The sequence below is a fragment of the Sarcophilus harrisii genome, chromosome 2 (assembly GCF_902635505.1).
Source record: "Sarcophilus harrisii chromosome 2, mSarHar1.11, whole genome shotgun sequence".
NCBI classification, from domain to species: domain Eukaryota; kingdom Metazoa; phylum Chordata; class Mammalia; order Dasyuromorphia; family Dasyuridae; genus Sarcophilus; species Sarcophilus harrisii.
The window spans coordinates 630,318,213-630,334,970 of NC_045427.1; the positions used below are offsets into that span (position 1 = coordinate 630,318,213).

The window sequence follows — 16,758 nt, forward strand, 5'->3', positions numbered from 1 at the left end:
CCCACTCAATTTCTTGTAATCTGGCTTGTGACTTCAACACTCAACTGAAGGAACTCTCTTCAAGAACACCAACAATTGCTCATTAGCTAAATCACATTACTTCTTGTCTTCCTCAACCATCCTGCAGCTTTCATATTACTGACTGTTCTTTCCTGTTGCTCTTTTTCATACAATTTTGTGACATTGTTTTCTTCAAGAAACTAACAATTTAATGGGAGAGACAACAGACAAATACTATATACAAACAAGTAATACATTGGATAAGTTGGAAATAATAAACCAAGGGAAGGCACAAGGATAAAGGAAAACCAGGAAATGCTTCTTGTAGAAAGTGGGGTGTTTTCAGAAAGGCCTGGAGAGACTTACACGAACTGATGCTGAGTGAAATGAGCAGGACCAGGAGATCATTATATACTTCAACAACAATACTATATGATGACCACTTCTGATGGACCTGGCCATCCTCAGCAATGAGATCAACCAAATCATTTCCAATGGAGCAGTAATGAACTGAACCAGCTACGCCCAGAGAAAGAACTCTGGGTAATGACTAAAAACCATTACATTGAATTCCCAATCCCTATATTTTTGCCCACCTGCATTTTTGATTTCCTTCACAGGCTAATTGTACAATGTTTCAGAGTCTGATTCTTTTTGTACAGCAAAATAACGGTTTGGTCATGTATACTTATTGTGTATCTAATTTATATTTTAATGTACTTAACATCTACCGGTCATCCTGCCATCTGGGTGAGGGGGTGGGGGGAAGGAGGGGAAAAATTGGAACAAGAGGTTTGACAATTGTTAATGCTGTAAAGTTACCCATACATATAACCTGTAAATAAAAGGCTATTAAATAAAAAGAAAAAAAAAAGAAAGTGGGGTGTTAGCTAGGACTTGTAGGTAAACTAGGGGGTAAAGATGAGGAGGGAGAAGACTCTATGCATAGGAAAGAGTCAATGAAAATGCCCAGAATCAGGAGGTTGGATTTGGGGAACTTGTTTGAGCAACAGAAAGGAGGTGAACGGATCACAGAATACATAGTGGAGGGGGAGTGCTAAGTACAAGAAGACTGGAAGGATAGAGGAGGTGGTCTTTGAATGCCAAACACAGGATCTTATATTTACTTCCAGAGGTGATAAAGAACCATTGGAGTTTATTGAGGAGAGGGGAGGATCAATCTGGCAGCTGTGCAGAGGATGGACTGGTATAGGGAGATAGCAGGTATGGGGTGAAAAGGGCCTGCATCAGGGTATTGGCAATGGGAAGGGAAAGATGGGGCACTGGGGAGAAATGTTAGGGAAATAAACCAGATTGTCTGGGGGGACAGTGAGAGGAAAAGAATGGAGAGCACTGGGAGGGTGGTGATGGAGCATTCCAGAGTCCGAGGGCAGGAAGCAGGAGGCCAGGGGCTAGACAATCTTCCTTCCAGATTGTTTGGACATACTACGAGTCCAGTGGACATCCAGTTGGAGGAGTCTGGAGGGCAGCTGGACTGGGTCTGAGTCCAACAGCCGCCTGGGTCTGGGCAGTCAGGACAATGTTGCCACTTTAATCAGCTGGTCTGGTTTGAATCAGTAAGATCATCTGTCTAGAATATTTTTTGTCTTTAAGTTAGACTGTGCTCCCTCTGAGGGTAGGATTTCTGCTTCTTTTTATTCCTTCCTAGAAAGCTTTAGCCCAAAGCTCTGCACACTGTCGGCAGTGAATAATGGACTGAATCTTCCCAAGGTCTGCACTTTCAAAATTTACTTATCATGATACTGGTAAAGCATTTATATGGCAATTAAAACATTTCTTCACACTGGTTCCAATACAAAAGTATGGACAATTAATAAAAATAAACCAAGAGAAAATAGATCCCCCCTCCAAGATTAATCATTGCTAAACAATGAAGTGCTGTTTTTTTTTTTTAAACATATGTAGGTATATATACACACAGAAGTGAAGGGGTAGACTCTAAAGATGCAAAACCTGCTAAAGAGGAAGCTGGGAACACGTGGCACATCAAAATTCACTAATGATGAAGCCCTGCTAAGGAGAAGATGGCCAAAGCATCTGGGGGAGGGGGGGTCTAGTCTATGAATGACCAAAGGAACTTAAGGATAAATTGCTAAGATGATGATGATGATGATGATGATGATGATGATGATTACAATTATAACTTATATTTGATAGCTGGAACTTTCTGACAAACTAGAAAAGTCTATGTTTAATCAAATGTTATGATTATACAGCATTACACCCTACAGAAAGACACAAGAAGCAGCAAGATGTTATTTTGATTTTCCTTTTATTCTCACTATTGACATACGTTTTTTGGAAGGCCTATATACAATAAAAAGTACTTTGTTGGAAGAGAATATATACATATATATTAAATATATATGTATGACAAAGCATTATCATTTGTCTGAGAATAATTCCCATGTTAAACATCAGACATAAAAATCCATTCTTTTGTTAGAGGAAGTAATTTTTAGTTTTACTTAAAGAAACACAAATTTTTTTATTAAAAAGCAAAGTACTTTTTTTTCACTGTGTGTGAGGGGAGATTAACCATACTAATTCTGTCTATCCAAAAGGTTCTTTAGAAAAGCTAAGTAAAAAATAGTAGATTAAAGGGACAATGAAACCAGTCAATAAGCCCTGCACTAGTGGCAGGACTTTTTAAATTAACACTATAAAAGCCAGAACCACCACAATGCAGAGTATTTACAAAAGTCGTGTGCTCTCAATTATTCCACTTCATTACCCCCCATTCTCAGCGTCTGTATTGAATATTTAGTAATATTTAGGCAGTTCTCTTACTGAAAGTTTTTGTTCTCTTTTGGCTAGAACTTCAAGTATTTGTAGGACAAGAAGTACTCAAGCAAATTTTACTCCTGCTTGATTTATTTTATTGCCAAAACAGGCATTATCTTAATTACTATAATATAGCAGAAAATAAAACTGCCAAGCTTCTTTGGCAAACACTTTATTTTTAATTATTATATGTAACAAAGTGTTCAAATAGTCAAAGCAACATACACCAATGAAAGAATCATTTCCAAGAAGAAACTAGAATCAGGTCTAACTATATAGAGATATACCATTCAGTCTTTGGATGGAAAAGGCAAACTCATGCTTGGAAATTTAAAGATCAGACAGGAAGAAAAGAAAGGAAGTGGAGAATCTATTAAGAGTTCATAACAGTGGGTGGTATGAGTTTACATTGAAAGCTCTCATCTATTCTCTCAGATAAGCAGCTTATACTGCTGTCAAGTTGGAGTTTTCTTGGTTAATTAAATTAGGAAATCACTTGGAACATTCCTCTTGCTTTAATTTATTATTTTCTGATAACAGATGTTGAAAATTCTGAGCAAGTAAAGATTGGGAAGAGACATATAAAAAGACAGATGAGTTGACAAATCAAACAAAGTTTAAAAAAACTAATAAAATTTATAAACTATTAAACAATTATATATTCTTTAAAAAGGAGAATATCACATTATTAAGATACAATAATATAACAGTGGAGAATTCCCAATTTTACAAGGAAAAACTAAATAAGTCAGACATGAAATCAAAAAGGAAAAAGAAAACCTTATTGGGTACAAATGAACTTTACAAAACATTCAAAGAATAAATAATCCCGATGTCTGTAAGACTCTCAAAAATAAGAAGTCACCTCATCAAACTACATCTAAGAAATAAACATAGTCCTAATCCCTAAGCTAAAGAGGGATAAAATACAGAGAGTATTTTGGACCAATAACACCAATGCATACACTTAAATATTCAAATATTATATATTAATATAAAACTGTTAGATAAAATATTACTAAGGAAACTCTAGCAATGAAGTGCCAAATTTTCATGATGATTAAGCTTAATTTATACCAGAAATGAAGGCAGGAACCAACATTCAGAAAATGATAGTATTATTAAGTTAATAATAAAAAATCAAATCATTATGTAAAGAGAAAGGGAAGAACCCAAAGCTAGCATTATTTGTAACAGGGAAGCCTTGGAAGCTTTCCCAGAAAGATCCAGGGGAGAGTAAGCATTTCCACTGTCTCCATGATTGACTGACACGATCATACAAATGCTGGTGATGGTGACAAGACGGCGATGGAGACAACGGGCAGAGGTAAGGAGGAGGCAGGTGACATGACAGTTTGCTTAGAAAACCCCAGAAAGAGGGGCCTGGGAATCTCCGGGAGGAGGAAGTCATTCTTTAAAGCTCTATCAAGGGTGGTACTCCACACTCCTACAGAGCTCGGCTGTCCCGGAACCTGCGAAGCCCAAGTGCTTTCCACTTAACCAGGAGAGAGGCTCTCTCAGTGAAAGGAAAGCTACCAGTCCAAAGCACCAGTGCTCAGATTCTGAATGAGGCTCAATGGATCATTTACTGAGAATTATTTGCCCATCTGTGAAATGGGGATAACAACGCTCACATGCCTACCTCTTTATGTTAATGTGAGGAAAGACCTTTAAAGTGCTACATATTATGGGGGGTAATAGAAGACATCCTCCTATTGGCTGGGAGAGGACATGGTCCTAGCTCCCAAGGAGCTTACAGCCCAGCAGAGAAGGATGCACTGGTAAAAAGGAGAGGCTTAAATTCAACCTGCTTCTTGGACATGCTACAGGCTGGGATTCTCCATGCGAGGCCAGCCAGAGTTCATTTTGATTTTTCTCATGCGTTCATTCTCTACCTTTCCTTAAGTCCCAGGCCTGATTGAGGGGCATTTTCTGAAAGCATTTCCTATGTACATTCCCCTCTCAGCCCAGACGCCATTTTGAAGCTTCATCCCTCGGGGCCCGAGGCCTCCTTTCCAGGGAGCATCTCTCTCCAAGGCTCGCCTCCTTCTCCCAAGGGGGAACACGACCTCCCAGGAGGTCTCTCTCCCAGAACTCTCCGAGTCCTCTTTGCCCACCATGTTCTGCTAGGGGAATGTAAACTCCCGGAGGACAGGGACCGCCCTTGTCTACAGGGCTCAGCACCATGCCTGGCCCCTAACGAGGGCTCACTCCTGGCTTCCCTCCTTCCTCCTACACAGACACACGCTCAAAAGGATGACCACATCTGGCTTCTGAACCGAGTACGAAGTAAATCTCCTCAAAATGATCGCCTGCACATGCGTGAGTGGCTGCAATGACACTGGTGAAGGCTAAAGATGGGCGACGCAAAATAACCATCTAAGCGACGATGGCAAAGGGATAAATCCTCCATCTGACACTGGCCAGTTACATGACAGGAGTAAATCCTTTAATCTCTCTAAGCCTAAATGTCCTTATTTATAAAATGGGAACAACAATAGAGCCTTCACAGGAATCTGAAAGGCCCAAATGAGACTACATGCAGCACCGTGCAGACTTCAAATGGCCAAATAACTGTTAGCTACGTCAGGACCGAAGCAACAACGTCTGTCTGCCAAGAACCACAATCCATTCAGCTTTATAACAAACTCCATCCTTAGCTCCCACATTTCAAGAGAAAATGATTATTTGAGAAAACGCCCAACACCAGAGAATCCTGGGACCTGGAACGTGCAGAGCCCAGGCGAGGGTCGGCTTCGAGTTCTCGTCCGGGAGCTTTTAACTGCACCAACGAGAAAAACCAGCCCTGGGCAGGCCGTGCGGCCAGACTAAACAACCAGAGGGAGATGCGTCTTGGCCTGAAATGCAGAGCAGGGACGGGGAAAGGTTATGTCTGAGAGCGGCTGCGATGGGGAGCTGTGATAAGAGCATTCCTAGAAAACCCCCCTCACCAGGGAGCAAGCAGCAGGGCCAGCGCGGCCGGAAGGAGCCCGGCAAGGGCCCAGTGTTTGTTAGCTTATGGAGGGAGAAACAAAAGACAAAAATGTGCCCTGACGAGATACGGCGGGGAGCATTTTAACAGACACGCTGAGAAATTTCACACACACACTCACGCACACACTCTCACACTCACACACACTCACATACACTATCACACATTTATCATACACACACATTCACACATACACACACTATCAGACACATACTATTATACACATACCTTCACACTATCTCTCACACACACACTACCACATACACCCTCACACACACTATTACACACACACAGTATCACACACACACACACAGACACTATCACACACACAGTATCACACAATCACACACACTATACACACACTCGCTATCACACACACACCCTCACATTATCTCATACACAGTATCACACTCACACCCTCACACTATCACACACACACTATCACACGCAATCACACACACACTCTCACTTACACACACTCACACACACTCACATACACTATCACACATTTATCATACACACACATTCACACATACACACACTATCAGACACATACTATCATACACACACCTTCACACTATCTCTCACCCACACACTCACTACCACACACACTATTACACACACACACAGTATCACGCACACACACAGACATTATCACATACACAGTATCACACACTCACACACACACACTATCACACACACAATCACACACACAGTATCATACACACAATCACACACACTCACTATCATACTATCACACACACACACTCACTCACATACAGTATCACACACACAATCACACACACAGTATCACACACAGTCACACACACACTCATACACAGTATCACACACACACACTCATACACACATACACACAGCATCACACACACAGCATCACACACACAGTCACACACCTTTGTGCGTAGAGCTGGCCCTCCCCCCGCCGCGCCACGCAGACTCACTTGTTGTTGACAGCGAAGCAGAGCTTGCACATCCCGTGTAGGACCGCCGTGGCGTTCTGCAGGAACGAGGCCACTTTGGGGTTCTCGTCGACGGGCCCTTGCACGGAGAGGAAGCAGCCGCAGAGTTTGTCGATCAGGCCGATGTTGACCACATAGCTACAAGGGGGGAGGAGACCGCAGGTTACCAAATGCTCCCACATGCGCTTCCCAGCCATTTCTGCCTTGTGGGGTTCAATGCGCCCAGAGGCAGGTCTTGCCCTCACAAATGCCCAAACACAGGAGAGGTTTAGGTAGGACATACTGAGTTACTTTCCCTTAAGTCCGGCTCTTCAGGGGTCCCAGGAGGTGAGTTGGGAGTCGTTCCTTTGGCTCTCCTGAAGCTATTTCTCAGTAACGCGCTGGACAGAAACACCTCCTCAGTGGCAATGATGTTAGACCCTTCATTCCCATATACACACATACCTACCTTATACATACTTTAGTGAGCGCGTGAGAAGTCCGTTTTCGGAGGACATGATCCCCTCACGCTGCCTTCAGTTTCTTGGTTTTTTTATGCCATTACCTTTAAGCTGGTAGCTGTGGCAAGACTAAGACTTTTTTATGTATGAAGAATGCTAATCATCGTGCCTACAACTGTCATTTAAGAAGTCACTTTGATCTTCTCATCCCAGTAGACAGTTCTCTGGGGTGGTTTAAAAGTCTGGGCTGACAGTAACAGCTCTTTTATTAGATGTAAGAATGGAAAACGATGCTTTAAAACTGGTCAAAAGACTGAACAGATAAATCATTCTCTGCTCTGAGAAACTCCACTATTGATTCACGGCTACTGCATTTGAATTTTTAATCTGGAGCAAACTGGAGATTGTACTGAAGAGTTCCCAGTCTTTGGGGATAGAAAACCGACATCTTGTTCCCCATTTCTCCTCGCCAGTCTTCCTCCCCGTGACCACTCAAGCAAAGGCCTGTTTGCCAGTGTGGCCTTCGAAGCCCCTGGCTCTCCTCTGTCCAGCATCCAGACCTGTCTCCCCAAATGCACATTTATTAAGCGCCAACGATGTGAGGCACCGTGCTCAGATGGCACTGGAGGAACAAAGAGCCACCAAATCCCAGTGAATGGAAGCTCCTGGAGGCTACAAACGGGGTTTATGGTGTCCCACACCCCACACCCTTCAGCAGGCAGGCAACTGGAGGCCAGTCCAAGTGTCCAGGGAGGGGCCCTGGGTCTGATCCACACAGACGGCTAACTCCTCTACCCTGGGGTCTGAGCCTCCAGAGGTTTCCCTGGAGCTCCCAGGCTCTCTGTGCCACCTCGTATTTTTCTGCCTCTAGTTTAATTTCATCCTTGCTCTGGTACAATTTTTCCAGTCATTTCTGATGAATGGGGCCAGGATTCTGGGAGTGGTTTTGTGCCATCCTGAATTGGGTGGAGGGGTTTAAAGTGGATTCTATTTACACTTTTCTTAATTGGATGCATTTTTAGAGCTTTATTAATGGAATATGGGTTCCTCTAGTTCCTAATAGGCTATTGTCAAACTATCCCAGGCCTATATCTTTATGTTTTTAAATGTATAATAAATTCAACTTATTACAATCAAAGCTATCTTGTTCATTTATGATTCCCCTTTGGACTTCCTTCTATTTTTTATGTATATGTTTTGACAACCATTTCTTTTGTGGGGGGAGGAGGAGCACCCTTCTTCTTTATTCTTTCTTCCCTTCTTCCTCCTAAAACCTTTGTGAAAAACACGCAGAGTAAATTCCTTAGGGCCCAAGCCCTTGATGTGACTTCCCTGTCATCTCAGGCATAAAAAAGGCAACTGGCAAAAATTTGGGGCCTCTCAGACTTAACAGGGGCAGCTGGGTGGTGCAGTAGATAGAGTCAGGAAGACTCCTCCCCAAATACAAACCTGGCCTCAGACACTTACCAGCTGAGTGGCCCTTGGCAAGTCACCTAATCCTGCTTGCCTCAGTTTCCTCATCTGTAAAATGAGCTGGAGAAGGAAATGGAGACCACATCAGAGTCTCTGCCAGGAAAACCTCAAAAAACCCTCATGAAGGGTCAGACCCAACAGACTTGACCAATGTCCGCCTATCATGGTATCTGGAATGGAATGCTGGCCTTGCAAGGGACACATGGAACACTGGACTCAGAATCGGGAGGACCTGGTTTGAGAGCTGCTCAGGCCCCTGCAGGCTGTGTGCCAGTGGGGTCTCACCAGAGACAGGAGGGGACGGTACTAGTGCACAAAGGAGCTGGGGGCAGACTGAGGAGGATGAAGTTGGGACGGGGATGATAAGGCTGAGAAGAAAAGTCACTTCAGAGTCTGTGAACATGGAAGGGGAGCACCCGTGGGGGTGCCGGGGGGGTGCGGGTGCCGAGGGGGGGGTCTGCCCTGGGCACAGCGGGCAGTCATTAGATGTGGAGGACTCTTTCAGAGGGCCTCTCATAGAAATCTTCTTTTTTTGAGGGAAGAAATAAATAATTGGGAAATTGTGACTGTGGTTTCTGAAACATTATCAGAGAAGCAGGGCCTGCCCACTGAAGTGGATCATGGGAGCTCCGTATTGTCCTCTACGGCCACCAGGATACACGTGATGAACCAGCTGAATTGTCCTGTTACTTTCACAGCCACGGAATGAAAGAAAAAGAAGCCGTACTGAGGAGACTGCGCTGAATTCGAACTAGCCCTCCTGCGCCAGCCACGCCATGCCCCACAGGGAGAGGAAGAGTCCTCCTGGCGCGGCCCGGCCTCATGTGGCTTCAGCTTTCCATGCTGGTGCGCTGACGAGAGGCAGGGAAGGGAGTCATTTTAGGTTCGGGAGAACAGAGTTTGAATCCCAGCGCTCTTGCCTCCTTGTAGTGGAGTCACCGGTGACACTGCATTTGATCTGTAAAGTGGAACAACGTGTCTGCCCGTCTACCTCCCAGGGCTGTGAGAAGCTGCTTTGTGGACTCTGAGGCTCTCCAGAAGCATCAGTCCTTCCTACCAAACACATGGGTGCCCAAGGGCCATCCCTCAGACAGTGAGAGAAGGGCTGGCGCCTCCCCTTTGCTCAGAGCTCGCTTCCGCCCCTGCATTTTCTGAAGGAATCCCACACTCAGAGGGCTGCTGTGCTTGTGCAGCGCTGACCAACACTGGGCAATCTGGGTAAAATCAGCATCCTGGGGTCAATGCTCTCAGAGGTCTGATATTATCTGAGAAACAGAAAGAACTCAGATTTTCTAATTAACCCTTTCATTTGACAGAGAAGAAAAGGGAAGCTCAGTGAGGGGAAATAACTTTAACCAAAATCAAAAAGGGAGCTAGACCTTAAATCTTCTGTGCATCATTTTTTTCCACTGTTACAAAAGACTGCTGCAGTATAAAATCATTTCTTTCAAAATCTCAATTAAAAATGCATCTTGATTGGCCTGGCAGCCTTTTTAAAAAATGTCTCCTCCCTGTTTAATCCAATTTGCCTTGCTGTTCACAAAGACAAGACATTAATACTGATATTAATCCTTAAGATAAGGATGGTCTATATTCTCTAGAGGGGAGCAAATCACGTTTTTTGTGTTTTCCCATTCTGGGGTACACTATGTTTTATTTGAAAGAAAGTATCTTTTAAGGCCTAATTTTATATTAGGATTATAGGAGATACAAAGAAATAAAAGGAACAATGTTTGTCCTCAAGATTTGTAAGTTTGCTAGAGGAAGGAAGTATGATTTGCATAAACATGAAAAGCTAACACACGTAGCTGGATATCATTAGGTGCTATAAGTGCTTTCCAAAGAAGGGGAGAATCCTTTTCCTGAGTGGGTAAGGGGCTTGTCTCAGATCATTCAAGTAACTGGGCAGGAAAGTGGAGAAAAACAGAGAAGTCGTTATTCAAGCTTGTAGGTCCTCAAAGAAATCTCACATACTTTGTTTCTTCTACACCATTCTACAAACAGAATGTCATCGCACCTCTTCCTGCATTTTATATCTGAAATAACACATTAACATGTATGTATCCATGTTGTTTTAGGTGCACAGGAATCAAATCATCTCATTAAATGTAAATAAAACCAACTGCTTGGACCTAGGTGATGCAACAGACATCACCTACAGGCAGTGATCTGAAGAGTTCTCAAAGTTCAGGTGAAAGTTTGGCAATGCAAGGCTCCCCAGCCTAATTTTTAAAGCAGGTTTAAATCTGGGGGAGCTGACAGCAAAGCCCTTCTAGGGACAAGGCTCAGGTTGGGGACTGACCACAACCCAGAGGTCACCGGGATCCAAGGCACAAGGGCTTCACAATGAGGAGGAGCAGACACTTGGGAATACAGCAACTCAAGTGACAGCAACGTTCTAGGGAAGGCAGGTCACCTCCCACGGGGACACAGGCATTGGGGATCTTGTCCCCGGATCAGCAGCAGGTCTGTGGGCGCTTCTGGTTTCATTCCCCCAGTCTTTCCCGGTGCTTCCTTAGCTTAGGATGTTGGGAGACCAGGCTCTCAGGAGCCCTCAGTCTCTGAGACCACACACCCTGAATTTTAACTCCCCCCCAAACCTCAAGCCTCCGAGAAACATCATCAACTTCCTTTCCCAGGGCAGGTCACTTCCCTCCTCCTCGGGGGTGGGGTGGGGTGGGGAGGTCCAATGGCCACGAACTTTCTGTGCAATTGGGATCAGGTCACTTTTTTACCCTGGACCTCAGTTTACCCATAGGATGAAGAAGCTGGCCTTACTGGAATCTAGAGATAGACAAGCTCTAGGAGAACATGGATTTAATTCTCTCATTTCAAAGATTAAAGTGACTAATACAGCAAGGACAGAGCTGAGATTTGAACCCAGGTTCATAATTCTAAAACCAGTGCGCCTTTTCAATGACCAAGGCTTTTTCCTTTCCAAATCTAACAGTCCATGAAGCTTTAAGACAATCTCATTAGGAATAGCAGTTAGGGATATACTCAGATTTAATAAACAGGATATTTTTAACAATGGTGTTCTCTCTTTATAGAAGTATAACTCAGAGGATAGTTATATTCCTATAAGAAAAAGCAAGATCCAGCTTAAATACTATTTTATCACTTCAGAGTTAATGACTACTTGGTTAGTAAGCCTACTGGTGGTAGTAGTTAACATTGTATTGTCTTGGTCCTTGTCAAAGGGTCAGTCTCTTTGGGTTAGCCCTTCACTTGCCCCAAGTCCACACCTCTTAAATTGCTCTTTAGATGCAACTCACAGCTCAATTCAACATTAACTAAGGCTTCCTCTGCAGAGAAGACCTTGGAAGGATCTGAAGATACAAGGATAAGTACAACTAGGTGCTTGTCCTCCATAAGCTTCTAGTCTCACGAGGCCAGTGAGACAGAGATATCAAAGTCTATAACAACTAACAGTGCATATGGAGTGCTGGGAGAGATTTTAAGGAAAACCTCTGAACTTAGAAGATGAAGAAAGACTTTCTGGAAGGGGCGATAGCTTGAAGAATTGAAATTTTTAAAGAAGCAATTTATTCTGAATTCATTTAAAATAAGAGATCTTATATACATGTATTTGAATATCAAAAACATGAAATTAATACTTCACCTCTTTGTGGAATTTTAAGGTTGGCTTTTTAAAAATTAAATTTATTTTTATTCTGCTGGCCCTGCTTCTACCCTCAAAAAAAAAAAAATGGAAAAAATTGAAAAAACGGGGAGGATGAGCTTGTACCTATGCATTTGCGCCAAATTCATACATGTATTGCCCCTGTCTAAGGATGTATGCAGGGAAACCCTTTATTTCTGGTCCTTGTAATTGCGGTTCATAAGTGAGGAAATTTCCTGTCTTTTGATTATTCCTTTTCTTTCAATGTTGTTGTTGCTTGGATTTTTTTCTGGTTCTGTTCACTCAGCATCATTCAAGTCTTCCTTCTGTCAATTCTCAGAGCACAATGGTGCCCCTGACAGTCATGGACCACTCCCCAAGGGGTGGAGATCTCTTTGGTCTTCACTTTTCTGCAAAAGGATCTATTGCACAAACGATTTTATCTCTGTGGGTCTTGGGCCTTTCTCTTTTATCTCTCTCTCTATATATGTGCATGGATATGCACATATATGGATATGTGAATGAATAAATGCTTTATATATCTTGAATGAGATTTTAATTAATTTGTTGCAATTTTTTTCAAGTTAATTATTTCTCTTCTCAATCAACTGATTAACACATGAATTCCCACTATGTGCCAGCACCGTTAGGTGCTGGGAATACAAATAGGCCAAAGACAAGTCCTGCTTTCAAGAAGCTTACAGTCTAATGGGGGAGACGGTTTTTAAACAAATCTGTACAAAGCAAGCTACATGTAGGATAGATAGAAAAGGCACCAGGGCGTGGGAAAGACTTCCAGCAAAAGATGGGATTTCAATTATGACTTAAAGGAAGCCTGGCAGGTCAGTTAGCTGAGTGGAGAATGGGGAGTGTTCTGGACATGGGAGAGAGCATTCTAGGCATGAGGGGAAGACAGAGAAAATGTTTGGAGTGAGAAAAAGATTGTCTTGCTCATGGAACAGCCGGGAGACCAGTGTCACTGACTGAAGAAGACAAAGCTGAAAAAGGAGGAGGGGGCCACATTATACAGGACAATAGGGAGTCACTGCAGTTTAGTGAGTAAGGGAGGTGTCTGGCACTGAGTACACAGGTGCACAGGTGTCCTGATCTGAGTAGAATCTGTAGTGACTGAGGAGTTGACAAGTGCCTCTGTCCCCTGTACACCCTGGATTGGGATAGTTCCTTGGGTATCCTTTTCAGAAAGCCTCTTCCTGCATTGGAATGATCAATTTGATGTTCTTGGTTACAATCAGTCCCCAGGGCGAACAGATTTTATTTCTTTACTTTATTTATGTTGACGTAGACTGGAAAAATGAGCCACTATGATATTTCTCTTCTCTTCTCTTCTCTTCTCTTCTCTTCTCTTCTCTTCTCTTCTCTTCTCTTCTCTTCTCTTCTCTTCTCTTCTCTTCTCTTCTCTTCTCTTCCTTCCTGTACTCCTGAGTTCAAATATTACTCCTTGACTTTCAGGGCTAATGCTCTATCCACTGCGCCACCTAGCCGCCCCACTTTGATATTTTTCTTGGATTTCCTATCAGGGTTTGGTTTGGTACATTATCTATATCTGGAGGAAAAATTTCCTCAAATTGGGAGTAGGGGGGAGCTTTCTACCAAAAGTTCTCTGACAATCTTTCTCTTGCTGAGCACCTATGTGACCAGAAGAATGGCAGTAACCTGGAAAGAAATGGGAGGTGCAGAAGAGAGGGAAATTCTGGGAAAAAGAAAATGAATTCCAATTTGACACTGAGTTTGAGATGCTTTTGGGCTATCTGAGAGACTATCTCAATTAGGGCTCTTGCAACATTCCTGACTGTCTTACTTCTCGATTTTCCCTGGTCTGTTTTGGAGCTCAGTTGCTTCCATATTGCCCCTGCCCTCTCCCCTGATCCTCCCAGCCTTGGGCAGGCATTTTTACTTAGGTCAAATACCTTCCCCTCAAACCTGCTGAATAAACTCCTTTCAGCATTAGCCAGCTGGTCTTGTTCTTCTATGAAGCCCCGAAGGCCTCTTCAATGGGATGGAACCATGGGAAGAGAGAGAACTTTGTTCAAAATGTACAAGGATTGCTTTAACAAGTATACTAAGACCCTCTTACAATTGAGTACTTTCAGATGCCCCTAAGAGCCAGACAGTGCAAACAAGCACATTATTCCCATTTTACTTGTGAACAAACTGATGGGCCAGAGATGGGCCTCCAGTGTCAGACCTCCAACTCCAAGTCCAGTGGTCTCCCCTTTATATGAAGCTGCCTTTCCATTCCTACCTGCTGCCACTCCAGCCAAACTGCACAGCCCCATTCCCTGGACATGCCTCGCACTTCCCCCTGGTGGCCTTTGTGCCAAAGTCTTCTTCCTATCAGGGACACCCATCAACTCGTTTCACTCATGTCTCACCAATCTTCAGGCTTGCTTCAGCTCCAATGCCGGCTCCTTCAGGTAGCGAGTTCCTCGTGCTCAGTTCGGGATTCACCGTCTCTCTCCCACTTCTGTAGTAGGTAGTTTGTGTTTAACAAGTTCCGCATCATGTGACGTGTTTTGTCCCAGTCCCTCTAGCAGACCTCTGAGGTCAGGGATCTTGCCTTTTCCCCTCTGTATCTTCTAGAGTGTCTGACACAGGGCCTGGCACACCATCAGTAAATGTTCGGTGGAATTACAGTGAGTGACACTTTCTATGCACATGCAGCCAGTTGAGTAAAGATGTGGGAAACACATTTAATGAAATGAAGCTCCTGAGGGAAGGACCCCAGGGGAAAAGGCCACAAGGAGGTAAATGGCAGCCCAATAAGACAGATGGTTATGGTTCTAAAGGTTATGGGCACCATAACTTGGGAGATAACGCACGAATAACTTAAGTGGAAAAGGTCACTGGTGGTAAGGGATCCACTGAATAAAACAAGTGAGTCTCAGAAAGCCCAACAAAATCAGGGGAAGCGAACAACAAAGCGGCCAAATGCAGAGGAGAGGGCCTGTGTCCAACTGGTGCTGGGCTTGTGAAAGAAAACATGGTTATTGCAGACCAAGAGTCAGAGGTCGAGATACAAGGAAAAGGCTGTGGAAGGAGCATAGGGAAGGTAATGGATTATCACCAGAGATAAACCTCACTAGAAAATTAAATGTATTCTGTGGCCAGCGTTCACAAGAGAAGGGGGACAGGGACACATTTCCCTATGACGAGTGATGTCAGAGAAGATAAAAGTTGCTAACAGATGACCCAAAGAGGATCCTGTGACATCCAGCCACAGCCAGAGCCAAATATAATCTGATGAAAAAGCCGAACTGCGTCAGCACTTTGACTTAGAAAGACAAGTAGAGGACAATGTAAAATTTGTGCAAAAACGGAGAGTAAGATACTTGAAATTCTAACACGGCTTAAAAAGTTTCCTGGTGAGGAAACTGTCTCTGAGGACACAGATCTGAGACCATCCTGTACCTGACCGTCGCAGAGTTGTGAGTCACTGGATGGGCAATGACTCGCCCAGCATTACGGAGCCAGCACATCTGAGGTGCTAACTTTCTATTCCTTGCAGCATGCCATCTCTCAAATTGACAATTGCCTCTGTGCAAAGCAGCATTCCCTGATTATTATTGCTGCTGTTAAAATAATACCAATTGCCGTGTGCCAAGACCTGCGCTAAAGTGCTTCACAATTAGTATCTCCTCTGATCCTCACTCAGTTACTGTTATTATTAGCCCCACTTTGTAGATGAAGAAACTGAGGTTATATTTTATACTGAGCAGTTACTGAATAGGAATGTGGACAAATGGATAAGCAACCATTTCTGATCATTTGTCCTAGGTATTTCTGTTTGCTCTAGATTTTTCAGAAAAAACTACCAAAGAAAGAAGTCTACCACACTTTACCTGATGAGATCCTGAACGCGGCTATTAAAAGCATCAGCGGGCGAGGGCTTGTTCTTCATTTCCTGTGCTGATGATACTTTGGGGGCAGTGAGGCGGCTGTTTCCATCTGGCATACTGGAGATCAAGCAGCCAAAAACCACAGCACTAATTCTGAGAAGTCCAGTTGTCAAACCTTCAAATACTTGTTTATTTGCATTTCTTCCCAAAATAGCATTATTTTCATCTGGAACATAAACCTAAAGAAATGTGATAAATGCATCTTAATAATTTTTTAAAAGGAACTGAAATGATTTGGACAATCTAATAATAAATCCTTAGGAAATTTTACAGACTGAATTCTAAAATGCACAAACTAGCAGATGAACTCAATATATAATAATGAAATTAGAAAGCTACTTGAACAGAACAAATTAAACATCATTAAGTATCATTAACTTATGCTTCTGAATTATGTTAGGACAACTTATGTTGTTCTACTAGAATGAATTTTGGAATTCACATTTACTATGCAAAGACAAAACAAATAGGATTAGTGACTTTCACATCCTAAATTTAAAGAATCTTATATTTTCCTCAATTCTTTCCT

At 43.1% G+C, this 16,758-nt stretch overlaps 1 protein-coding gene across 4 annotated transcripts in view; it reads right to left on the reverse strand.

Moving 5' to 3' along the window:
• SCAPER (S-phase cyclin A associated protein in the ER) overlaps positions 1-16,758 on the reverse strand; it is a 352,222-nt gene that overhangs the window by 56,382 nt on the left and 279,082 nt on the right. For all 4 annotated transcript variants that reach the window (XM_031956800.1, XM_031956799.1, XM_031956801.1 and 1 more), the window contains 2 exons: positions 16,173-16,408; positions 6,760-6,915 (listed from right to left, as the gene is read on the reverse strand). In XM_031956800.1, the coding sequence (XP_031812660.1) occupies positions 6,760-6,915; positions 16,173-16,408 (392 nt within the window). The remainder of the gene's footprint in view (positions 1-6,759; positions 6,916-16,172; positions 16,409-16,758) is intronic.